The 26,428-nt window shown below is 42.4% G+C and overlaps 1 protein-coding gene across 2 annotated transcripts; it reads left to right on the top strand.

Moving 5' to 3' along the window:
• The first annotated feature begins 1,304 nt into the window (after positions 1 to 1,304).
• On the top strand, positions 1,305 to 26,055 carry LOC110520816 (threonine--tRNA ligase 1, cytoplasmic). 2 transcript variants are annotated; one of them, XM_036968149.2, is made up of 18 exons: positions 1,305 to 1,495; positions 2,013 to 2,194; positions 2,774 to 2,888; positions 3,026 to 3,147; positions 3,573 to 3,681; positions 4,137 to 4,201; positions 4,318 to 4,396; positions 8,223 to 8,369; positions 8,618 to 8,716; positions 11,681 to 11,847; positions 11,934 to 12,096; positions 12,542 to 12,679; positions 14,677 to 14,754; positions 14,865 to 14,965; positions 24,544 to 24,645; positions 24,761 to 24,833; positions 25,620 to 25,734; positions 25,847 to 26,055. In XM_036968149.2, the coding sequence occupies exons 1-18, from the start codon at positions 1,412 to 1,414 to the stop codon at positions 25,987 to 25,989; spliced, it is 2,082 nt and encodes a 693-aa protein (XP_036824044.2). In that variant the 5' UTR covers positions 1,305 to 1,411; the 3' UTR covers positions 25,990 to 26,055. The 2 variants fall into 2 exon arrangements, with proteins under 2 accessions (XP_036824044.2, XP_090086803.1); XM_090230677.1 differs by lacking the exon at positions 4,318 to 4,396 and having other exon boundaries at positions 1,312 to 1,495.
• Positions 26,056 to 26,428: the final 373 nt, after the last annotated feature.

Here is a 26,428-nt window from a genome sequence, read left to right as displayed (position 1 = left end):
GTAGTAGGCAATGAGGACATTGCCCATAGACACTGATCTAATATCATTTTGGAGTTTTACCCCTAATGAGATTTTGGAATCAGTATTTGGGGTAACCTGTGAATTTTAGGGCAACCTGATTTCTAGGGCTTTAACTCAATTTGTATTTTTGTGATTCCTTGTGTCCTATCTCCTCACCCTCCTCAAATGTATTTGAGGAGAAGGTCCAAGGTCCCACTAGGGCATTCTACCCAGGGACCTACCCATTTCAGTGTATTTTCAGTGACACTTTACAGGTGGTCCTAAATCCCCAGTTAATTTACTCTAGCGCCCCCAAGCGTTCTTTTAATATTTTTTCTTATACGAGCCAGTCTGCGTCACTTGCAAATCCCCCTTTTCTCTAAAATCATATTGACGTTTGTTAGTACATCAACACTATGTAACTCTTTTGAAGTTATTTACATTTATGTAGAATAAATGAAACCATATTTACGTGTATATCGGTAAAATAAAATGACCAAGTTATGTCTTAACTATTATACACAAAGACGTCTACAACCAATATCAGCTTTGAACCATACCTTATGTGGAAAGAAATAACGAAACCCTATTGATCATATCACCATGCGCTCGTTACTGGTTTCTTGACTGTACGAATTGAGATGCCAGTGGCAAGGCTTCTCAAACTAATCCTAGTTATATGCTACTTTTATATTCTACTTTATTTATTAAAACAATGTAAACGAGGCTATTCATACTATTCCTTCTAGAAGTCTGTTGAAAGTAGCCTAATTTCTGCCCCACGTCAGAGGCGAGTACTTTTGAGCTATGCGCGTGTAATAGCCTAATAACGGTGCTCTGAGCTGCAATATTCTCTGCTGTTCCTCTCTCTTCATGCGGCCAATCAATGAATGGGGATGTGTGTTACTTGCTGGCTCTCACAGGGACCAACCCGGTTGCCTCACCGTTGATCAATTCCCTTCAGGCGCTGCACAGATGCAGTGATCTCCTCATATTGGGATGAGTTTCTTGAACGCTCCACTCTTGATCTTGGGCGTAATTTGACCAAATGTAGGAATTGAGCATACCTATGTTAAATGGATTCAGGTCATTTTCATGGATAGTTGGTTTTAGATTAATGCTGTGAAGTTAGTCTCGTGTACCTGAAAGTGATATATCCGAATGTTAAGTACTGATTAGTGGGCGCCACTGAGGTGTATAAATGAACGGTGAGCGCGCTTTCATTGTTGACGCTCACCAACGTGCGCGCACTTGCCAACGTCAAGTTTCCGCCCTCTTCCCTTGCTGGCCAATCACTTTTCTTCACCATCTACTTCATTCTTCCGGTATTATGGCCGCTTGCAGTGTAAGGGACAACGAGTGTGAAATGTTATGATTGTGGAAAGTTTTCGGTGAAACCGGTGGATTAAGGATGCTCTTGACCGTGATGTTACGGTTTCCCGTCTGTCGGCCGTCAGTTCGGGCAGTGCTTCACTGTCAGAGGCACTTTAGCAAGGTGTGCAACCTTATTAAACCGTTTTCTGTTATGAAATGTAGCTGTACTGGCCTGCGGAGTACAGTATCATTGGGTTGTGTAGCCAGCCTTCTCCAAATCATTGTCCTATGACCGCTCAGATACATGTGTGGGCGTGTCCTCTGACAAACCATTGGATGGATCTATGAATAGCCCTGAGAGTGTTCTGACGGCCAAACAAGACTGCGCTGTAAACTGTCATGTCATTCGTGTCTGTGTGACCACAAGGTTATACATTTTTTTTTAGGAGTGTTTGGTGGGAAGGGACAGTTCTCAATTAAGCTTATTATTGGGTCCTTTCTCTCTGTCTTTGAAATATGCAACTACTAATGTATGTATGATCATAATACCATACGTTTTGTTATGAATGCCATATTGTGCAAATATTTGATTTAAAACGATTACATGGTAATAGTATGATCCCTGTTGTTTGTATTGTTGTTGTTCAAATTGACCCTGTGCTCTCTTCTTTCCTAATTTCTTCCCCCCTGCCTTTTAGATACAGGCATCCCCTGCTTTGTCTGAGCGCGTGCGGGTCTTTGAGTCTCTCAGAGAGAGGCAGGGACAGCAGAGCACAAGCGGCGCCACGAAACAGGCCTTCAGCGTCCGATTGGCTGATGGCAGGACGGTGAATGGCACCACAGGCGTGACCACGCCCTCAATCATCGCTCAGAACTCATGGTTAGCCTCTCAGACATTGTGTGTGTGTTTTTATAATGCATTATTCAGAATCCTAAAAGTCAGGGAAGGGTTATCCCCAGTGCTTGACTTGGAATTCAATAGGTGCTGATACTTATTTTGAGTGCCGGTACTGTTTTATATTTAGGTAAAGGAACACTGAAATACTTTTGAACTAATATTCTATAAAAGGTGCAGGAACTCAAGCAGTAGAAATGTTGAGGTGCTGGTACTCTGCTCCATTGAGCTTCTGTCCAATTCAAGCACAGTTTATCCCTCAGAACATGTGCCGTGTTTAGACAGGCAGCCCAATTCTCTTATTTTTCCCACTAATTGGTCTTTTGATTCATCAGATCAGGTTGTTTTCAGAGCTGATCTGATTGGTCAAAAAATATCAGAATTGGGCTGCCTGTCTAAATGCAGCCTGAATAACTCCCTGCAGAGTCCTACAGGCCTTTCTCAGTCCCTGGGACACCTATGTGTCTTATCTCTTTGCTTTCAGATTGGAATTTGGTGAAATTGGATAGGTGTAAGCAAACATATTGACATTGTCTCTAACCCTCCAACACTCCATGTCTGCAGTGTGAAAGGTGCTCTGGTCTGCAGGGTGAATGGAGAGCTGTGGGAGCTGCTTCGCCCCCTGGAGGCTGACTGTGAACTACAGCTGCTAGGCTTCAACACCACAGAGGGCAAACAGGTACTTAATAAGGACATTCTCATTCATCTAACCCAATAGAATATGTTACATGTAGAGCAGTCAGAGGCAGAGGTTGACCTCTTCTCTATCTTATCCCCTCTCGCTCATCTCTTTCATTTTCTCCCTTTCTCCCCCAGGCGGTGTGGAGGACAGGAGCGTGTGTTGTGGGGTGGGTGTTAGAGAGGGTGTTTGGGGTGGAAGTGTGCAGAGAGGGCGTGTCAGAGTCCGGTCTCTACTGTGACCACCTCCTGGAGAACAGGCAAGACATTTCCCTCTCTTTGTAATGTAATGTAATATAATATTTGCCATTTTGCAGATGCTTTTATCCAAAGCAACTTAGTCATTACATTTTACCCCACTAACCATCCCCTCATCTTTTGGCACCCCTTTAAGACAGAAAAGCTGCTTGGAGGGAGGGAGGGAGGGAAGGATGCATTTGTTCTCTAACAGAGCTCCTGGGAGGAGCTATCATGTAAATGGGATAGTTTTTTTTTTTTTTTTATACATTTGCTAAAATGTCTAAACCTGTTTCTGCTTTGTCATTATGGGAAAGTGTGTATAGATTGGGGGGGCTATTGAATCAATTTTAGAATAAGGCTGTAACGTAAAAAGTTGTGGTTAGAATACTTTCCGAATGCACTGTATACACAGAGAAACAGTACTTACCCCTGGTCTCTCTCCCAGTGCCCTGTCCCTATCTGAGCTAGAGGAGAGATGTAAGGAGGCCGCTGGCCAGAAGCTTCCTCTCTCCAGACTGGAGCTGAACAGGCAGGAAGTTACAGAGCTCTTCCAGGTCAGAGGTCATTGGCTCTGTTTGTCTGTCATTGGCTGCATCTGAAATGGCATCCTATTTCTTATGTAGTTCCCTATATAGGGAATAGCGTGCCATTTAGGACATAGCCATTGTGGTTGGAAACAGGCATTTGGCTCAATACCAGTACTATTTTGGACCTTGCCTGCACTAAATGTATTTGGCATAGAGTGTTTGGTTAGTCGGTGTAATGACGCAGGGATAGTATGAAGTTGGTACAGAATGAGACATTTGATGGCATTACGGTTATGGCCCACAGTATTCTAGAATGTAGGTGTGTTGCTTTGCTCCCACCTGTAGCAGCTTGTGGAATTGACTGTTTACATGTGTTGTCTTTAACCTCTGTAATGGTCATCTAGGAATGTCTGTAATTCAAGGGGTGTGGCCGTGATACACTAGTGTGTATGTGTACTAACTGACTTTGTTCTGTCATCTAGGACAATGCTCTGAGACTCCAGTTGATTGAAGAACAGATGAGTGGTCCTACTGTCACAGTCTACAGGTTTGTTGCTCAACAACTCACAGCCTGATACAACACACACACCACATGGTAATGCTACAGTCATGGTCTGTTTTTAAGGAAAAATGACTGTACACTAGGATGATATCCTATTCCAGGTGTGGAGACAGCATAGGAGTCTGCAATGGTCCTCTCCTCCCTAACACTGGTCTCCTCAAGGTCTTCAAGATGCTGCAGGTTTGTGTGTGTGTCAACCTGCCTTCCTGTCTGTATATCAGTTCAGTGAGGAATATATTGTTATTGTCTTCTTCTCATGACATCTAAACTACACTGGATGTAAAAATTGAATTAAAAAAACAACAGTAAAACAACAGTAAAATGGGTTTCCATCGCATTTTCATCTCTACTGATGGTTTTGTCACAAACCATGTTGAGTTATGTAGCGAATGTTCTCACTCTGGTCCGGGCATGTGTGCTGTAGCCAACAGCTGGCACATAGTGTGGGTATAGCCTACATGTGTGCTGTAGCCAACAGCTGGCACATAGTGTGGGTATAGCCTACATGTGTGCTGTAGCCAACAGCTGGCACATAGTGTGGGTATAGCCTACATGTGTGCTGTAGCCAACAGCTGGCACATAGTGTGGGTATAGCCTACATGTGTGCTGTAGCCAACAGCTGGCACATAGTGTGGGTATAGCCTACATGTGTGCTGTAGCCAACAGCTGGCACATAGTGTGGGTATAGCCTACATGTGTGCTGTAGCCAACAGCTGGCACATAGTGTGGGTATAGCCTACATGTGTGCTGTAGCCAACAGCTGGCACAGAGTGTGGGTATAGCCTACATGATGAGATTATTATGGACAAAAGAGCGAGATTATTTTTATTTGTCAAAAGGCAGCCAAGCATCATACCCTTGATACTGTATTTGTATTTGGAAAGGAGCATCAAGCTCACCACCTTGCCTTTTCACCACCCTGAAGTTCATAATAACTTATTTCATCTGTACTCTTAATAAACTGCATGCTTTCCTGACGTGTTGTAGTGGGAGGTCCACACAGACTTGTCATCGCGTGACTCCAAGTTTACTTCGATATGATGGTTATTTATATAAATATGTTTGCATAAAAGCATTTCCACCGCCATTTTAATTTTACACACAAAAAGATCTCACCTTGTCTAGCATGTTTTGTCTACATTTGTAAGCTTTGCTGTTTTCATCCAGCTTGTCATTATTATTTTTTTTATCCAACATGTACTTTACTCGCATAAAAATGTTGGATGGAAACCTGGTTACTGTTTAACTCATAACATGGGCTGTGACATTACCATGCAATATAGCCATTAACTCTGACCTCTTCCTGATACTAATGTGTACTGGGACTGCACAGGTCACACTGGAAATTCCTTACTGGTAAATGACAGTCACTAGCCAGTTAAACGATTTACTGGAGCCTAACTGGAGACTAACAAGTCAGAACAACATGTCACACGGAAGACAAGTGAAACAAACCGCTGCTTGTTTTTTTCCTAGAACCATTAGAACTGTAGCTTGGTAGCCCGTGATGCCAACAATGGCCTATTTGCTGGTGCTGAGCAATTAGTGCTTGAGGTCTGTTCAGTTTCGGTTTGATGATCTGGTTTATCTCTAGAGAAACTGCGCATCGAGCTCCCAGAAAAAATAATGAACTAAATCAAATTCAATTATTGAACTGACGTTGGTCAATTAGTTGATCTAAAAACCAACATTTCGGTTAATCGCTCAGCACTACTGTTTGCTTTCAAAGTGGAATTGCCATACTGGTATTGTACTGGTAAGAATGGAATTTCCACTTTCCACGCTGGGAGAGCAATAGCCACAGGATGTTGTGATTGTCAAGTGACCAGTTTCCAGCCCCACCAAGTGAAATCCTGTCAATCTGTATTGTCCCAAGGGGAAACGCAGCCCCTGCCCATTGTCTGTAGAGCAGTGGTTCCAAAATGGAACAAAGATGGTTGGGATAGATAGATATATCTATCACTCACTACCTACCGGTCAAACGTTTTAGAACACATACTCATTCAAGTGTTTTTCTTTATTTTTACTATTTTCTACATTGTAGAATAATAGTGAAGACATCAAAACTATGAAATGACACATTTACCAAAAAAGTGTTAAACAAATCCAAATATATTCTATGTTTGAGATTCTTCAAAGTAGCAGCTTTGCACACTCTTGGCATTATCTCAACCAGCTTCATGAGGTAGTCACCTGGAATGCATTTTAATTAGTGTAGTCGCAAAAAACATCAAGCTCTATGATTAAACTGGCTCTCATGAGGACCGCCAAAGGAAAGGAAGACCCAGAGTTACCTCTGCTGCAGAGGATAAGTTCATTAGAGTTAATTGCACATTAGATTGCAGCCCAAATAAATGCTTTGTGAAAAAATGCCAAGAAACACGAGCAATGGACAAGAGACTGGTGGAAATCTGTCCTTCGGTCTAATGAGTTCAAATTTGAGATTTTTGGTTCCAACCGCCGTGTCTTTGAGACGCAGAGTAGGTAAACGGATGATCTCTGCATGTGTGGTTCCCACCTTGATGCATGAAGGAGGAGGTGTGATGATGTGGGAGTGCTTTGCTGGTGATAGTGTCTGTGATTTATTTAGAATTCAAGGCACACTTAACCAGCATGGCTGTGTAAGGGCTATTTAACCAAGAAGGAGAGTGATGGAGTGCTGCATCAGATGACCTGGCCTTCACAATCACCCGACCTCAACCCAATTGAGATGGTTTGGGATGAGTTGGACCAAAGATCGAAGGAAAAGCAGCCAACAAGTGCTCAGCATTTGTGGGAACTCCTTCAAGACTGTTGAAGCTGGTTGAGAGAATGCCAAGTATGTGCAAAGCTGTCATCAAGGCAAAGGGTGGCTAATTTGAAGAATCTAAAATCTAGAATATATTTTGATTTGTTTAACACTTTATTTTGGTTAGTACATGATTCCATTTGTTATTTCATTGTTGTGATGTATTCACTATTATTATTCAATGTAGACAATAGTACTAATAAAGAAAAACCCTTGAATGAGTAGGTGTGTCAACTCTTGACTGGGGCTATATATATTGGACACCTACTCATTCAAGGGGTTTTCTTTATTTTTACTATATATACTGAACAAAAATATAAACGCAACAATTTCTAAGTTTTTACTGAGTTACAGTTCATATAAGGAAATCATTCAATTGAAATAAAACCATCAGACCCTAATCTATGGTTTTCACATGACTGGGAATACAGATATGCATCTGTTGGTCACAGATGCCTTAAACTACCATTTGCCTCATGCAGTGCGACACATCTCCTTCGCATAGAGTTGATCTCGTCACGGTATCGCGGTGCATTAAAATTGCCATCAATAAATTGCAGTTGTGTTAATTGTCCATCCGTAGCTTATGCCTGCCCATACCATAACCCCACCGCCACCATGGGGCACTCTGTTCACAACATTGACATTAGCAAACCACTCGCCCTCCTGACACCATACATGTGGTCTACGGTTGTGAGACTGGTTGGACTTACTGCCAAATTCTCTTAAACGACAGCTTATGGTAGAGATATTAACATGACATTTTCTGGCCACAGCTCTGGTGGACATTCCTGCAGTCAGCATGTCAATTGCACACACCCTATAAAACCTGAGACATCTGTGGCATTGTGTTGTGCGACACAACGCACATTTTAGAGTGGCCTTTTATTGACCACAGCACAAGGTGCACCGGTGTAATGATTATTCTGTTTAATCAGCTTCTTGATATGCCACACCTGTCAGGTGGATAGATTATCTTGGCAAAGGAGAAATGCTCACTAACAGGGATGTAAACAAATTTGTTCACAAAAATGGAGAGAAATAAGCTTTTTGTGCATATAGAACAGTTATGGTATATTTTATTTCAGCTCATGAAACATGGGACCAACACTTTACATGTTGCCTTTTATATTTTGGTTCAGTATATTTCTCTTTTCTGCTACTCTCTCTCTTTCTCTGTCTCACTCTGTCTTGTCTGTCCCCCCTCTTTCTGTTCAGGTGTCTCCCGTAACGTTGACCAATCCTGTTGGCACGTCAGGCGTGATGCGTGTGATGGGTGTGGCCTTCCCAGGAGAGAGGGAGAGGGAGGAGTGGGAGAGGGAACAGGAGGAGACACGGAAGAGGGACCACAGACGCATCGGCAAGGTGAGGTGGACGAGGAGTGGGAAGAAAAAAGATCTAGGCCCAATAAGCATAGATATATAAACAACCGGAGACAGGTTGTCATTGGCATGGCAGAGCTACTGTAGCTAGCGGAGTAGTGTAGAAACTATTGCTAACAAACTAACCTATTTTAGCAGGCTAGCTTAGCATCTTGGCTAACTGAGAGGCAAGTGTGACGGTGTCTCAAATGGAGCGTATACTGACATGGTTGAGGTGTGTTTTGCCTCCAGGACCAGGAGCTGTTCTTCTTTAATGACGTCAGTCCTGGAAGCTGCTTCTTCCTGCCTAAAGGAGCTCACATCTACAACACACTCGCTGACTTTATCAAGGTAAAATGCGCACACACAGACACATCACAATTGTTGTGCTTGAAATATTATTTATTTTTATTGATATAAAATAGACTAACTTACACACAAATGTACTATATTTACCAATCCTATCTTACTAGCTACTGCTTCTACAAAATAGATCAGATATTCACAGGAAGCCTATCTCTGCAGCCAACTCCAACTCCTCTGGAATGGCTTGTAGTTTCTCCATCAGAAAAATGCCACTGGTCTCCTGGTCCCAGTCTGTATTTCATCTATGGGATAGTGTTAAATGCATAGAAATAGAATAGTCAAACCATAAACTTGAATTAGGAGTCCAGTTCTATTCATTCTATTTCTATGCATTTAACACTTTCTGACAGGCCAAATCCAGAACTGGGCCCTGAGCTCACACGCTGCTCGTAAAACCCCCTCCTAAATCTCCTGTAAAACTCCACCTTGTGCTTCAGCTCCATGTGCTTGTGAAACAGATGTAATTTCTCCTGCTCAGGCAGGTGCTGGTTGTGATGCCAGCAGCTGGCCATGTTTAGGGGCTTCCAGTGCCACTCACACTGCAAGATCTCTGAGAAACTCGGTCAGGACCAGACCTAAATTCACACAAAACCAGTTCTATATGTACCCAAATGCATGCTAACCAAGGAATGTTGAGAAGTACACCAATGAACCAAATCTTCGAGAGAATACACCATGATTCGTACCATTGATGATGGGATTGGAAGGTCTTGCAGGAAGATACTGACGTCTCGGTGCCATCCATGTTACAGACTGGTGAAATCGTTGGATGTAGAAGCTCATTTTTGAAAACTTGATAATCTAAGATGGCAGAAACCAGAGTGAAACAGTATCTAGAGAGTTGGGCCAATGCGGTCTCTGTCTGAACGTTCCGAGAGCACCACTCTCCTCTATAGCCGTTGCTACGTGATAATTGACACTTCCACATTATGCTGTTTAATTCTGATAGTTTTCAAAACCGATGAAGATCCAATTTGTTGACACAAACACAATACCGACTTGAATACACATTATCCCAAATGCTAATCAGTAAAAATGTATTTTAAATTCGCTGCACTGTTTTGTTTGTTGACAGCGGGTCATTTCATAGGGAACTGTCAGAGACACTCGTACTGTTACATCACCATCATGTCAAGAATAAGTTGCTAGCATGTCAGCTGTTCTAACGCCTGGCAGAAATATCTTCATATATGGCTCTGGCAGAAACAAGTCCCTCGTCTAGTCTTGGTGTTGATACCACCAAAACAGTTCCATATCAACATGGGTGCCTATCAATCAAACATTCTAACGTTGCTTTTTTCAATTGTGAGATCATCATATTCAAATGTAAGTATTCTTATGAATAGAATGACCATGGCAAGGAAATAGAACAACTTTCAAATCAACACTGTTACTCTTATCAGCCAAACGTTCCAAATTCAAACATTCTACCAACTTTGCTTTGGTTGACTTCGGGTGCATTAGTTAATTCACTCTGGCGATCTACTCTCGTCTGAGTGTGCCAGAGTGCAGAATAACTGATTAATTAACGAACGCGCAACCCCCATTTGAATATGACCGGTGTCAGTAAACGTCGTCAAATAAACGTAATTGTTGCAAGCAGCACAGTTAGTCACCAACACTCTGGATAACATGCAGACAGCCTAACCAGCTCTGCTAGGGTGAGTAAAATGGTCAGTGAGGTGTTCTCTCATTTGTGTCTGGAAGTAGCTAGCAAGTTAGCCAACTTTAGCCAGTTGGGTGATTAGCCAGTTGGGTGACACAACTGCCGTTGTGAGGTCAGAACGCTCGATCAACCCTACTCCTCGGTCAGGGCGTCCAGTGTGTGCTCTGAAAGCTCCTAGAGCGGAGCACTCTGAATTTACGAATGGAGAATCTGACAACACTCTGAATTTATGAATGCCCAGAGCGCTCTATGAGCACACTCTGGAAATCCAGAGTGAATTTATTAGGAATAGGGGGCAGCATTTTCACTTTGGATGAATTGCGTGCCCATAGTGAACTGCATCCTACTCTGTCCTAGATGCTTATATATGCATATTATTACTATTGGCTAGAAAACACTCGGAAGTTTCTAAAACTGTTTGAATTATGTCTGTGAGTATAACAGAACTCATAGGGCAGGCAATCTTCCAAACAGGAACTGGAAATTCTGAAGGCTGGTCGAATTTGAAGTCATCGCCTATTCACATCCAAACAAGATATGGATCTGTTCGCACTTCCTACACCTTCCACTAGATATCAGCATTCAGTAGAATGTGGAATGAAGCCTCTAGTGGGAATTTTGACTGAGGAATGAGTCACTGGCCTGGCAGAATGCCATTTCCTGGTTGCGCAATTCTCTGTTGATATCGCATGCGTTCCATGACTGGAGACACAAACAAATCTATAATTCTGCGTTTGTGACTATCTTTGGCTGGGAAAAATGTCTGTTTTTTTGGATTTGGTGGTGATATAACATAAATATGTTGTATTTTCGCTGTAAAACATTTTAAAAATGGGACATGATGGGTAGATTAACAAGATGTTTATCTTTCATTTGCTGTACTGGACTTGTTAATGTATGAAAGTTAAATATTTCTAAAAAATATTTTTTATATCCTGCGCCACTTTTCAGCGGAATGTTGGGGGGAGGGTTCCGTTAACAGAACGTGTGTCCTAGACAGGTTAACACCCCCTGGTATTTTTTATGATTTTAGAATAGAATGGCCACAACAATCGGTGAAGTACGCTTCCGTGTGCACACACACAGCCGCTCATTCAGACATCTTTACCCTGACGGTAACCTCAGGACACTCCTGTTGTAGTCAGGAAATCACTGCAATTACTACACTGTGACTGTCTGTTTTCCAAATAACCCTGGATGACACACGCACAGAGAATAAATATGTCTGTAATAATTAAGTTGTTACATCTCTGTTCCTCCCTTTCTCTCCACCCCCCCCCAAGACTGAGTACAGGAGGCGTGGCTTCCATGAGGTTGTGACCCCTACTCTATACAGCACTGCACTGTGGGAGCGTTCGGGTCACTGGGAACACTACAGTGAAAACATGTTTACTGTGACCGGTGACACACACACCTATGCACTCAAACCCATGAACTGTCCAGCACACTGGTGAGAACACACACACCCCTACATTCTGTCTCACTCTGCCCCACACACTGTTCAGGACTTCTCAATAACAGCTCTCTCTGTTCCAGTCTGATGTTTGAGCAGCGTGTAAGGTCATGGAGGGAGCTCCCGTTGCGTTGGGCCGATTTTGGGGCACTGCATCGGAACGAGCTGTCCGGCGCTCTGGGTGGTCTCACCCGGGTCCGCAGGTTCTGCCAGGACGACGCACACATCTTCTGCACTCCTGAGCAGGTACACACACACAATTCCTGTCATTTGAACCTTTTGGGATATTTGTCTCACATTTTCCACCCTGGAATTCCTAGGACAGCAGACAGTGGGAGAAAGTGTGATTGTATCCCTGACTCCCCCAATGATTCCCTTATCCCATTAAACCACACACACACACACACTTGTGCATATACACACACTGATTCACATGATATTGTGAGGTTTGTTTTCCACTTTGGCTAATCCAATCACAGGAACAGTTAATAAATCAACTGTTCCTCCTCACTCATCTCTAAGTTAACCCTTAACCCCAAAAGCCCTGGACTCTCCAGTTTCACATCTGTTTATTTATATTGTCTTTTACAATATTGCATTTACATTCTCTATTCTGTCTCCATCACTCTGTACTCCTGCCCCCCAATCCCTTCCTGCACCCCCACCCCCCCACACACACTCTCTCTGTCAGTTGGAGGAGGAGATCATAGCGTGTTTGGACTTTGTGAGGAGTGTGTATCGAGTTTTTGGATTCTCCTTCCACTGTCTCCTCTCCACCCGACCTACACCCTGCCTGGGGGAGCCTGCACTGTGGGACCATGCTGAGCAGGTACACACACCACACCACACACACAAACACAACATACAAACAGATGTACATGCACAGAGCCAGCTGTGTAAATGTGTGTTTACTGTCCCACAAGTGATGTCTATAAATCCCAGCACATAGCCTCTATTGTAATCATAGTGACGGACACTTACAGTGGGGCAAAAAAGTATTTAGTCAGCCACCAATTGTGCAAGTTCTCCCACTTAAGGTGAGAGGCCTGTAATTTTCATCATAGGTACACTTCAACTATGACGGACAAAATGAGAAAAATAAATCCAGAAAATCACATTGTAGGATTTTTTTATTGAATTTATTTGCAAATTATGGTGGAAAATAAGTATTTGGTCACCTACAAACAAGCAAGATTTCTGGCTCTCACAGACCTGTAACTTCTTCTTTAAGAGGCTCCTCTGTCCTCCACTCATTACCTGTATTAATGGCACCTGTTTGAACTTTTTATCAGTATAAAAGACACCTGTCCACAACCTCAAACAGTCACACTCCAAACTCCACTATGGCCAAGACCAAAGAGATGTCAAAGGACACCAGAAACAAAGTTGTAGACCTGCACCAGGCTGGGAAGACTGAATCTGCAATAGGTAAGCAGCTTGGTTTGAAGAAATCAACTGTGGGAGCGATTATTAGGAAATGGAAGACATACACGACCAATGATAATCTCCCTCAATCTGGGGCTCCACGCAAGATCTCACCCGTGGGGTCAAAATGATCACAAGAACAGTGGGCAAAAATCCCAGAACCACACGGGGGGACCTAGTGAATGACCTGCAGAGAGCTGGGACCAAAGTAACAAAGCCTACCATCAGTATCACACTACGCCGCCAGGGACTCAAATCCTGCAGTGCCAGACGTGTCCCCCTGCTTAAGCCAGTACATGTCCAGGCCCGTCTGAAGTTTGCTAGAGAGCATTTGGATGATCCAGAAGAAGATTGGGAGAATGACATATGGTCAGATGAAACCAAAATATAACTTTTTGGTAAAAACTCAACTTGTCGTGTTTGGAGGACAAAGAATGCTGAGTTGCATCCAAAGAACACCATACCTACTGTGAAGCATGGGGGTGGAAACATCATGCTTTGGGGCTGTTTTTCTGCAAAGGGACCAGGACGACTGATCCGTGTAAAGGAAAGAATGAATGGGGCCATGTATCGTGAGATTTTGAGTGAAAACCTCCTTCCATCAGCAAGGGCATTGAAGATGAAACGTGGCTGGGTCTTTCAGCATGACAATGATCCCTAACACACCACCCGGGCAACGAAGGAGTGGCTTCGTAAGAAGCATTTCAAGGTCCTGGAGTGACCTAGCCAGTCTCCAGATCTCAACCCCATAGAAAATCTTTGGTGGGAGTTGAAAGTTTGTGTTGCCCAGCCCCAAAACATCACTGCTCTAGAGGAGATCTGCGTGGAGGAATGGGCCAAAATACCAGCAACAGTGTGTGAAAACCTTGTGAAGACTTACAGAAAATTTTTGACCTCTGTCATTGCCAAAAAAGGGTATATAACAAAGTATTGAGAAACTTTTGTAAATACTTATTTTCCACCATAATTTGCAAATAAATCCATAAAAAATCCTACAATGGGATTTCCTGGATTTTTTTTTTCCTCATTTTGTCTGTCATAGTTGAAGTGTACCTATGATGAAAAATTACAGGCCTCATCTTTTTAAGTGGGAGAACTTGCACAATTGGTGGCTGACAAAATACTTTTTTGCCCCACTGTATCCAATCAGTGTTGATAATGGCCATGTGGATGTGACGAACTCAAAACCCTGTCTGTTCTGTGGCTGCTGTTTATGCTCCCTGCCTCTTCCTCTGTGGAGTAAAGCTCAGGAAATCAACACAGAGAGGAGAAGCTCAATGAAGAAATTAGATCCTTTCTTTCCATTTCTCTTTCCCACTTTCTTTCCCTCTTTCACTCACCTCCCTCTTGTCCCCCCCCTCACTCTCCTCTCTCTCTACCTCTCTCTTTCTCTCTGAGCAGCAGTTGGAGAGGAGTCTGCAGCAGTTTGGAGAGCGCTGGCAGTTCAACCCAGGAGATGGAGCGTTCTACGGGCCGAAGGTCAGTTACACAAGACCCTTCTGTCTGAACGTTGTGTAACGCTGCAACCCGCCCTGAACAGAGCCATGTTATTTACACTCACACACTCCCACATCTTCCTGTTGTCTTAGATTGACATCCAGATCAAGGACGCCATTGGTCGACAGCACCAGTGTGCCACCATCCAATTGGACTTCCAGCTACCAATCAGATTTGACCTGCAGTATGTGGGGTGAGTCACTCATCTATGTCAGTTCAACCTGTGTGTTCTGGGATGTTCCCTGATGCAGCTTCTGCTCTTATCTAACTAATGGTAGATTTAATTGGGTTGCACATGGCTGACAACATTATTAAACTGAGGGAATTTAAAGCTAGAATCCTAAGTTGTTGCATCCATTTTTGGACTTATATAAATTATATATATAAAATTAATTTATATCTCAGCAAAAAAGAAACATCCCTTTTTCAGGACCCTGTCTGTCAAAGATAATTAGTAAAAATCAGAATAACTTCACAGATCTTCATTGTAAAGGGTTTAATTTAAACCTCTTACAGCTACCCCCCTGCCTGTAGCTCTGGCCCAGAAGCAAGGATATGCATATTCTTGGTACCATTTGAAAGAAAACATTCTGAAGTATGTGTAAATGTGAATTGAATGTAGGAGAATATAACACAATGAAAAAAACTATACGTTTTTTCTTTTAATTGTTGTATCATCTTTAAAATGAACAAGACAAAACAAACATTCAGATAGGATGATGGGGACAATTTCAGTGGAAAATATAAGAGGGCAACAGTATTTGTGCAAAGTTTCAGAATGATAACTTCCAAAAATGAGTGTGCTACATGACATTTATCATGAAGTCACCCAGGTGTCCCACACAAATAGCCCAAATGTACCCAAGTGGCCAAATTGGTGAAGGTAAACATTTTGAAACAAATAACTATATACAAAATGCCAAAATGGGAAAAAAATATATACATTTACAATATAACATGGGTAACTATTTACACACTTTCAATATTTGGAAGACCCTCAGTCCTCTATCAAATCAAATGTATTTATATAGCCCTTCATACATCAGCTAATATCTCAGAAACCCAGCCTAAAATCCAAAACAGCAAGCAATGCAGGTGTAGAAGCACGGTGCCTAGAAAAAACTCCCTAGAAAGGCCAAAACCTAGAGAGGAACCAGGCTATGAGGGCTGGCCAGTCCTCTTCTGGCTGTGCCGGGTGGAGATTATAACAGAACATGGCTGAGATTTTCAAACGTTCATAGATGACCAGCAGGGTCAAATAATAATAATCACAGTAGTTGTAGAGGATGCAACAGGACAGCACCTCTAAAGTAAATATGAACAGTTTAGGGTTCCATAGCCACAGGCAGAACAGTTGAAACTGGAACAGCAGCAAGGCCAGGTGGACTGGGGACAGCAAGGAGTCATCATGCCAGGTAGTCCTGAGGCATGGTCCTAGGGCTCAGCTCCTCAGAGAGAGAAAGAGAGAATTAGAGAGAGCATACTTAAATTCACACAGGACACCGGATAAGACAGAATAAGTACTCCAGGTATAACAAACTGACTCTAGCCCCCGACGCATACCGTAATTTCTGGACTATTAAGCGCACCTGAATATAAACCGCACCCACTGAATTATTATAAATACTGGAGCCTGACACAGGAGGGGTCAGGGGACACTGTGGCCCCATCCGATGAGAACCCCGGACAGGGCCAAACAGGAAGGATATAACATCACTCACTTTGCCAAAGCTCTACACAATATTGTGCTGCTGAGGTATAATAAACAGATATATATGAGTACAGGGAACGTAAGGTTGAATATATTATTATAGACCTGCTACATCTACTGTCTTTATTATATTACAACAGACCAGCTGTATCTACTGTTTCCATTTCACTTTGGCCATTGTTGTGGGCCTGCCCTCCCCTCAACAGCCTCAAATAGGCTATTTCATTTCACAAATAATATTTTATATTATTAATTTCAAGCAACGGCATTAGCATGAGAAGTACTTACCAGTCCAAACGGTGACATTGTTCCTTTTCTGCCGGCACGTTACAGATTATACACAGTGGCTACAACGGTGTCCTCTCCGTTCAAAAAATATTCCTCCACTTGGGAATCGCTAAATTAATCGTCCTACAACAATCTCTGTCTCACTTTTCCGATCAATTTCTTTTAAAATGGTGTGTACATCTCTATATCTAGACTTAGATTTAGCTTTCCCTGACTTAGTCGCCATACTGATTGATATATAAACAGCTGAATCTGCTCGTTTACCAAAACAACGCTGTGCGTAAAATGCGTAGCTCCTTCCGGAATAAAACTTCAAGAGCGAATGACTCTCTTTACGCTGGAGTTTACGACATGGGTTGGTCTTCCAACACACAACCATTGCATATTGCCGCTTACCTCAGCTCATTTGGCTATTTACCCAGCTAGATTTCAAGACGATCAGTGGTCATTGGGTTAAAATACAGTCAATCAACGAGACAGTGGTCATATAATTGGTGCACAATGAGCTCGTCACTTGTTGTCTTCCAATCGTTTTTTTTCTGGTCTATACGTCCCGCAAAATGACCCATCAAGTTTGGTTGTGTTACAAACAGATTGCAAGGAAACCAAACATGACTGGATAAAGTCAGGTAGAGTCTGTGTATTTACGTCGGATGTTTCGTCAAATTGAATGACACGAAATTCAACAAGATAAGCATTCACAAAATGTTTTGTGTTAGGCTATAAAAAATGGATTTAACCGAACAAAAGACCATTCATTGTGTGACAATGAGCCTTGGGATTGCAAACAGAGCAAGATCTTCAAAGGTAAACAATTTATTTCAATGCGATCTGTGATTTTGTTACGCAAGTGGTGGCTGAACAAGTAGTTTGATATCGGGGTCTGTGCTCAGATAATCGCATAGTATTCTTTCGCAGTAAATTATTTTTTAAATCGGACAACGCAGTTGGATTAGCAAGATTCTAGGCTTTTGAAGCATGTGAGACACTTGTATTTTCAGGAATGTTTAATATGACTATTTGTGGCAAACACCGTATGTTGTCGAATTCAAACTCTGATCCGGTATGGGTGGTTCAGAGAGGTTAAACACTGTTTCCCATGCTTTTTAAATGAACCATAAACAATTTATGAACATGCACCTGTGGAACGGTCATTAAGACACTAACAGCTTACAGGATGTAAGCAATTAAGGTCACAGTTATGAAAACTTAGCACACTAAAGAGGCCTTGCCACTGATTCTGAAAAACCCCAAAAGAAAGCTGCCCAGGGTCCCTGCTCATCTGCGTGAATGTGCCTTAGGCATGCTGCAAGGAGGCAGGACTCCAGATGTGGCCAGGGCAATAAATTGCAATGTCCGTACTGTGAGACGCCTAAGACAGTGCTACAGGGAGACAGGACGGACAGCTGTTAGTCCTTGCGGTGGCAGACCACGTGTAACAACACCTGCACAGGATCGGTACATCCGAACATCACACCTGCGGGGCAGGTACAGGATGGCAACAACAACTGCCCGAGTTACACCAAGAACGCACAATCCCTCCAGCAGTGCTCAGACTGTCCGCAATAGGCTGAGAGAGGCTGGACTGAGGCAGGTCCTCAACAGACATCACCGGCAACAACATCGCCTTTGGGCACAAACCCACCGTTGCTGGACCAGACAGGACTGGCAAAAAGTGCTCTTCATTGACGACTTGCGGTTTTGTCTCACCAGGGGTGATGGTCGGATTCGCGTCTAGGGCCATTCCCCCCAGAAATGTCCGGTAACTTGCAGGTGCCTTGGTGTAGGAGTGGGGTAACATCTCACAGCAAGAACTGGCAAATCTGGTACAGTCCATGAGGTGGAGATGCACTGCAGTACTTAATGCAGCTGGTGGCCACATCAGATACTGACTAACTTTTGATTTTGACCCCCCCTTTGTTCAGGGACACACTATTCCATTTATGTTACTGACATGTCTGTGGAACTTGTTCAGTTTGTCTCAGTTGTTGAATCTTGTTATGTTCATACAAATATGTACAGTGCCTTGCGAAAGTATTTGGCCCCCTTGAACTTTGCGACCTTTTGCCACATTTCAGGCTTCAACATAAAGATATAAAACTGTATTTTTTTGTGAAGAATCAACAACAAGAGGGACACAATCATGAAGTGGAACGACATTTATTGGATATTTCAAACTTTTTTTAACAAATCAAAAACTGAAAAATTGGGCGTGCAAAATTATTCAGCCCCCTTAAGTTAATACTTTGTAGCGCCACCTTTTGCTGCGATTACAGCTGTAAGTCGCTTGGGGTATGTCTCTATCAGTTTTGCACATCGAGAGACTGACATTTTTTCCCATTCCTCCTTGCAAAACAGCTCGAGCTCAGTGAGGTTGGATGGAGAGCATTTGTGAACAGCAGTTTTCAGTTCTTTCCACAGATTCTCGATTGGATTCAGGTCTGGACTTTGACTTGGCCATTCTAACACCTGGATATGTTTATTTTTGAACCATTCCATTGTAGATTTTGCTTTGTTTTGGATCATTGTCTTGTTGGAAGACAAATCTCCGTCCCGGTCTCAGGTCTTTTGCAGAATCCATCAGGTTTTCTTCCAGAATGGTCCTGTATTTGGCTCCATCCATCTTCCCATCAATTTTAACCATCTTCCCTGTCCCTGCTGAAGAAAAGCAGGCCCAAACCATGATGCTGCCACCACCATGTTTGAGGATGGTGTGTTCAGGGTGATGAGCTGTGTTGCTTTTACGCCAAACATAACGTTTTGCATTTTTGCCAAAAAGTTCAATTTTGGTTTCATCTGACCAGAGCACCTTCTTCCACATGTTTGGTGTGTCTCCCAGATGGCTTGTGGCAAACTTTAAACAACACTTTTTATGGATATCTTTAAGAAATGGCTTTCTTCTTGCCACTCTTCCATAAAGGCCAGATTTGTGCAATATACGACTGATTGATGTCCTATGGACAGAGTCTCCCACCTCAGCTGTAGATCTCTGCAGTTCATCCAGAGTGATCATGGGCCTCTTGGCTGCATCTCCGATCAGTCTTCTCCTTGTATGAGCTGAAAGTTTAGAGGGACGGCCAGGTCTTGGTAGATTTGCAGTGGTCTGATACTCCTTCCATTTCAATATTATCGCTTGCACAGTGCTCCTTGGGATGTTTAAAGCTTGGGAAATCTTTTTGTATCCAAATCCGGCTTTAAACTTCTTCACAGTATCTCGGACCTGCCTGGTGTGTTCCTTGTTCTTCATGATGCTCTCTGCGCTTTTAACGGACCTCTGAGACTATCACAGTGCAGGTGCATTTATACGGAGACTTGATTACACACAGGTGGATTGTATTTATCATCATTAGTCATTTAGGTCAACATTGGATCATTCAGAGATCCTCACTGAACTTCTGGAGAGAGTTTGCTGCACTGAAAGTAAAGGGGCTGAATAATTTTGCACGCCCAATTTTTCAGTTTTTGATTTGTTAAAAAAGTTTGAAATATCCAATAAATGTCGTTCCACTTCATGATTGTGTCCCACTTGTTGTTGATTCTTCACAAAAAAATACAGTTTTATATCTTTATGTTTGAAGCCTGAAATGTGGCAAAAGGTCGCAAAGTTCAAGGGGGCCGAATACTTTCGCAAGGCACTGTACACATGTTAAGTTTACTGGAAATAAACACAGTTGACAGTGAGAGGACATTTCTTTTTTTGCTGAGTGATTCTACGTACAGTGGGGAGAACAAGTATTTGATACACTGCCCATTTTGCAGGTTTTCCTACTTACAAAGCATGTAGAGGTCTATAATCTTTATCTTAGGTACACTTCAACTGTGAGAGACAGAATCTAAAACAAAAATCCATGGAATGATGTCTGTGAGTATAACAGAACTCTTATGGCAGGCAAAAACCTGAGAAGAAATCCAAACAGGAAGTGGGAAATCTGAGGTTGGTCGATTTTCAACCCAGCCCCTATTGAATACACAGTGGGATATTGGTTATGTTGCACTTCCTAAGGCTTCCACTAGATGTCAACCGTCTTTAGAAACTTGTGTAAGGATTCTACTGTGAAGTGGGGGCTCATAAGGGCTGTTTGAGCCAGGTGTCTGGCAGATTGCCAAAGGCTCTGAGGCGCGGTCACGAGAGAGTTAGCTCTCGTTCCATTGCTTTTCTACAGACATAGGAATTATCCAGTTGGAATATTATTGAAGTTTTATGTTAACATCCTAAAGATTGATTCCATACATCGTTTGACATGTATCTACGGACAGTAACTGAACTTTTTGACATTTCGTCTGCAACTAGGGAACGCGCTTCATGACTTTGGATTTGTTTACCAAACGTGCTAACAAAGTAGCTCTTTGGACATAAATGATGGACATTATCGAACTAAATCAAACATTTAATGTGGAACTGGGATTCCTGGGAGTGCATTCTGATGAAGATCATCAAAGGAAAGTGAATATTTATAATGCTATTTATGACTAATGTTGACTACCCAATATGGCGGATATCTTTTTGGCGGCTTTGTTGTCTGAAAGCTGTACTCAGAATATTGCATGGTTTGCTTTTTCCGTAAAGTTAGAAAAAAATCTGACTCCAGTTGCATTAAGGAGAAGTGTATCTATATTTCCATGTCTAACAATTGTATTTTCATCGACATTTATAATGAGTATTTCTATAAAATGATGTGGCTCTCTGCAATATCACCGGATATTTTTGGAACAAGTGAATGTAACGCGCCAATGTATACTGAGTTTGAAAAATATATAAATATGCACTTTATCGAAAAAAACATGTATTGTGTAACATGAAGTCCTATGAGTCATCTGATGAAGATCATCAAAGGTTAGTGATTAATTTTATATTTTTGTGACTCCTCTCTTTGGCTGGAAAAATGGCTGAATTTTTCTGTGACTTGGCGGTGACCTAACATAATCATTTGTGGTGCTTTCGCTGTAAAGCCTATTTGAAATCGGACACTGGTGGGATTAACAACAAAATTAGCTTTTTTAAAATGGTATAAGATACATTCATGTATGTTTGAGGAATTGTAATTCTGAGATTTCTGTTTGAATTTGGCGCCCTGCACTTTCACTGGCTGTTGTCATATCAATCCCGTTAACGGGATTGCAGCCCTAAGAAGTTGTTTAACAAACTATAGTTCTGGCATGTCGGTTAAGACATCTACTTTGTGCACGACACAAGTCATTTTTCCAACAATTGTTTACAGATAGATTATTTCACTTATAATTCACTGTATCCATTGGGACAGAAGTTTACATACATTAAGTTGACTGTGCCTTTAAACAGCTTGAAAAGTTCCAGAAAATGATGGCATGGCTTTAGAAGCTTCTGATTGAAATCATTTGAGTCAATTGGAGGTGCACCTGTGGATATATTTCAAGGCCCACCTTCAAACTCAGTGCCTCATTACTTGACATCATGGGAAAATCAATTGAAATCAGCTAAGAACTCAATGTTGTTGTTTTTTTTTTTACCTCCACAAGTCTGATTTATCCTTGGGAGCAATTTCCAAATGCCTGAAGGTACCACGTTCATCTGTACATACGCAAGTATAAACACCATGAGACCACGCAGCCGTCATACTGCTCAGGAAGGAGGCGAGTTCTGTCTCCTAGAGATGAACGTACTTTGGTGCAAAAAGTGCCAATCAATCCCAGAACAACAGCAAAGGACCTTGTGAAGATGCTGGAGGAAACGGGTACAAAGTGTTTATATCCACAGTAAAATGAGTCCTATATCGACAACCTGAAAGGCCGCTCAGCAAGGAAGAAGCCACTGCTCCAAAACCGCCATAAAAAAGCCAGACTAGGGTTTGCAACTGCACATGGGGACAAATGTCGTACTTTTTGGAGAAATGTCCTCTGGTCTGATAAAACAAAAATAGAACTGCTTGGCCATAATGACCATCCATTACGTTTGGAAGAATAAGGGGGAGGCTTGCAAGCCGAAGATCACCATCCCAACCCGTGAAGCACGGGGATGGCAGCATCATGTTGTGGGGGTACTTTGCTGCAGGAGGGACTGGTGCACTTCACAATATAGATGGCAACATGAGGATGGCAAATTATGCGGATATATTGAAGCAACATCTCAAGACATCAGTCAGGAAGTTAAAGCTTGGTCGCAAATTAGTCTTCCAAATGGACAATGACCCCAAGCATACTTCCAACGTTGTGGCAAAATGGCTTAATGACAACAAAGTCAAGGCATTGGAGTGGCCATCACAAAGCCCTGACCTAAATTCTATAGAAAATCTGTGGGCAGAACTGAAAAAGCATGTGCGAGCAAGGAGGCCTACAAACCTGCAAGGAGGCCTACACCAGCTCTGTCAGGAGGAAAGGGCCAAAATTCACCCAACTTATTGTGGGAAGCTTGTGGAAGGCTACCCAAAACGTTTGACCCAAGTTCAATTTAAAGGCAATGCTACCAACTACTAATTGAGTGTATGTAAACTTCTGACCCACTGGGAATGTGGTGAAAGAAATAAAAGCTGAAATAAATTATTCTCTCTACTATTATTCTGACATTTCACATTCTCTTAAAATAAAGTGGTCATCCTAACTGACCTAAGACAGGGAATTTTTACTAGGATTAAATGTCAGGAATTGTGAAAAATGAGTTTAAATGTATTTGGCTAAGGTGTATGTAAACTTCCAACTTCAACTGTACATACATATACACACACTACCGTTCAAAAGTTTGAGGTCAATTACAAAAACAAAGATATTTCTAAGACAAAATAAGTTTGTCCATAAAATAACAACAAATTGATCAGAAATAGGGTGTAGAGATAGCTAATGTTGTAAATGACTATTGCAGTTGGAAACGGCTGATTTAAAAAATAAATAATGGAATGTCTACATAGGTGTACAGAGGCCCATTATCAGCAACCATCCCTCCTGTGTTCCAATGGCATGTTGTGTTAGCCTTTTCAAATGATAAACTTGGATTAGCTAATTGATCATTAGAAAATCCTTTTGCAATTATGTTAGAACAGCTGAAAACTGTTGTGCAGATTTAAAGAAACAATAAAACTGGCCTTCTTTAGACTAGTTGAGTATCTGGATTATCAGCATTTGTGGGTTCGATTATGGCCAGAAACAAAGAACTTTCTTCTTAAAACTCATCAGTCTATTCATGTTCTGAGAAATGAAGACTGTTCCATGTGAGAAACTGAAGATCTTGTACAACGCTGTGTACTATACTCTCTTCACAGAACAGCACAAACTGGCCCTAACCAGAATAGAAAGAGGAGTGGGAGGTCCCGGCACAAAAGGGCAAGTACATTAGTGTCTAGTTTAAGAAACAGACGCCTCACAAGTCCTCAACTGATAGTTTCATTAAATAGTACCTGAAAAACACCAGTCTCAACTTCAGCAGTGAAGAGGAGACTCTGGGATGGTTGCTTTCTAGGCAGAGTTGCAAAGAAAAAGCCTTATCTCAGACTGGGCAAAAGAACAGACACTGGACAATGTTTGTAAACAACATAAATAAACACTCTATAGCCTCATAACAAGGTTAAACACATGTTGATATCATGGATGGTCAGTCCTTGCATCCATAGCTCTGAATTTCACAGTGGTTACATTTCTCCAGGCTCATCAGCTTTTTACCAAAACAGAGATGTGGTGTCCACTTTGTTATTGTAGCTTTAAGACTGAAGTGATCTCCTCTCCCCTACCCCTTTCTCATCACATCTTTCTCACTTCCCTCACCCTCTCTCTCCCTTGCTCTCTTTCACCCTTTCTCTCGCTCTCAGGGGGGATGGAGAGACCCACAGACCAGTGATGGTCCACAGAGCTGTTCTGGGATCACTGGAACGCATGATCGCTATATTGGCTGAGAATTTTTCAGGGAAATGGTGAGAAGTGTGTCTGTTTCTATGTCTGTGATTTGATTAATCTAAAATGATACCGCTTTGGTTACCCACATTTCTCTTACTCACTCAGTTTCTCTTTCCTTTCGGTCTCTTTCAGGCCTCTGTGGTTGTCTCCAGCGCAGGTCATGATTATTCCTGTAGGGGGAGGTAGTGAGTCGTATGCACAACAGGTCAGGACTCATAATATCAGATCTGGGGCCATATGTATCAAGTGTCTCAGAGTAGAAGTGCTGATTTAGGGTCAGTTTTGCATTTTGGATCTCAATTCTTAAGATTAAATGAAAAGGAAGAACCTGGTCCTAGATCAGCACTCCTGCTCTGAGACACATTATACACATGTCCCTTGTACTGCAGGCTGAAATCAACCCCCCCAACCCGCGACCAAACACAACATGACTCAGCACACATCAAAAGCTGTACCCCTCAATGACTCCAGAGGTCGAAGGCTAATCCAACACTGTACCCATACACGGTTCATGACTCTGAAAAGGACTTGATTTGAGGTTAATTTTGATCAGGTTTTCATTTATTTAACACATGGGAACCAACAATGAAACAAAGGTAGGTACGTACATGCCACTACTCACATATCAATATATTCTACAAGTTCCATCTGCCACATGATTAATGAGCCAGCAGCAGGTAAGACCAGACACGGGAGATAACATGGAATATAGACATGTAATGTTTCTGAGGCCTTCATCAGGACACGGCTCCTGTTTCTGTCAATACATCCTCCTGTATGTAATGCGCATGTAGCCCCAGGGGAGGAGAATCTATCAACACTGCTGATCTGGGGTCTGTCATGATGATACATAGACAGGTAATACAGCCACCAGTGTCTCGGCCCTCATGGTGGATTTTAAAAGGTGCCGTCCTTACTGGTATTCTACCGTAGCCTGGTTCCTGTCTCCTCTACCACCACTGTGAGTGATGTGTGTTTTGCTCTTGTTAAGGTGGTCCGACAGTTCCGCGAGGCTGGCTTCATGGCTGACGCGGATGATGACCATGGTGCCACCTTAAATAAGAAGATCCGCTCTGCACAGCTGGCCCAGTACAACTACATATTTGGTAAGAGTGTGTGGGTGAACATGGATTAGATTACTGTAGATTCAAAATAAACTGACACAGCTTATAAACATATTGATTCAATAATAGTTTATTTCTGTGTGTGTGTGTCCAGTGGTAGGTGAGAAGGAGTGTGTGAGTGGCACGGTGAGTGTAAGGACCAGAGGGGGGAAGCAGCTAGGGAGGAGACCGACAGAGAAGGTCCTGGCATCACTCACACACCTACGAGACGGACGGAGCAACCAGGATGACTTCTAACACACACACCTGTTGTGGATGAAGAATTGCTGACTGTACTTTTGTAATAAAATATAATAACTTAAATGTTTAAACTCTGCTGGGTGTCTTTTGAACACACTTTTTCTGTGTAACTGTCATTATGGACATGGTCATGTTAATGGGGCTGGTGTGTGTAACTGTCATTATGGACATGGTCATGTTAATGGGGCTGGTGTGTGTAACTGTCATTATGGACATGGTCATGTTAATGGGGCTGGTGTGTGTAACTGTCATTATGGACATGGTCATGTTAATGGGGCTGGTGTGTGTAACTCATTATGGACATGGTCGTGTTAATGGGGCTGGTGTGTAACTGTCATTATGGACATGGTCATGTTAATGGGGCTGGTGTGTGTAACTGTCATTATGGACATGGTCATGTTAATGGGGCTGGTGTGTGTAACTCATTATGGTCATG

This window comes from Oncorhynchus mykiss, chromosome 3 (genome assembly GCF_057628025.1).
Source record: "Oncorhynchus mykiss isolate SJ-2025 chromosome 3, ASM5762802v1, whole genome shotgun sequence".
Taxonomy (NCBI): domain Eukaryota; kingdom Metazoa; phylum Chordata; class Actinopteri; order Salmoniformes; family Salmonidae; genus Oncorhynchus; species Oncorhynchus mykiss.
Note: the sequence above shows the minus strand (reverse complement) of the source record. Positions and strands in the feature narration are given on the sequence as shown.

Bases quoted from the DNA above. Each gene is read 5' to 3' on its own strand.
- LOC110520816 (XM_036968149.2), top strand. From the start codon at position 1,412: ATGCTCTTGACCGTGATGTTACGGTTTCCCGTCTGTCGGCCGTCAGTT. The intron at 4,202-4,317 runs GTTTGTTGCTCA...ATCCTATTCCAG, and splicing joins CCTACTGTCACAGTCTACAG to GTGTGGAGACAGCATAGGAG. The intron at 12,097-12,541 runs GTACACACACAC...TCTCTCTGTCAG, and splicing joins TCTTCTGCACTCCTGAGCAG to TTGGAGGAGGAGATCATAGC.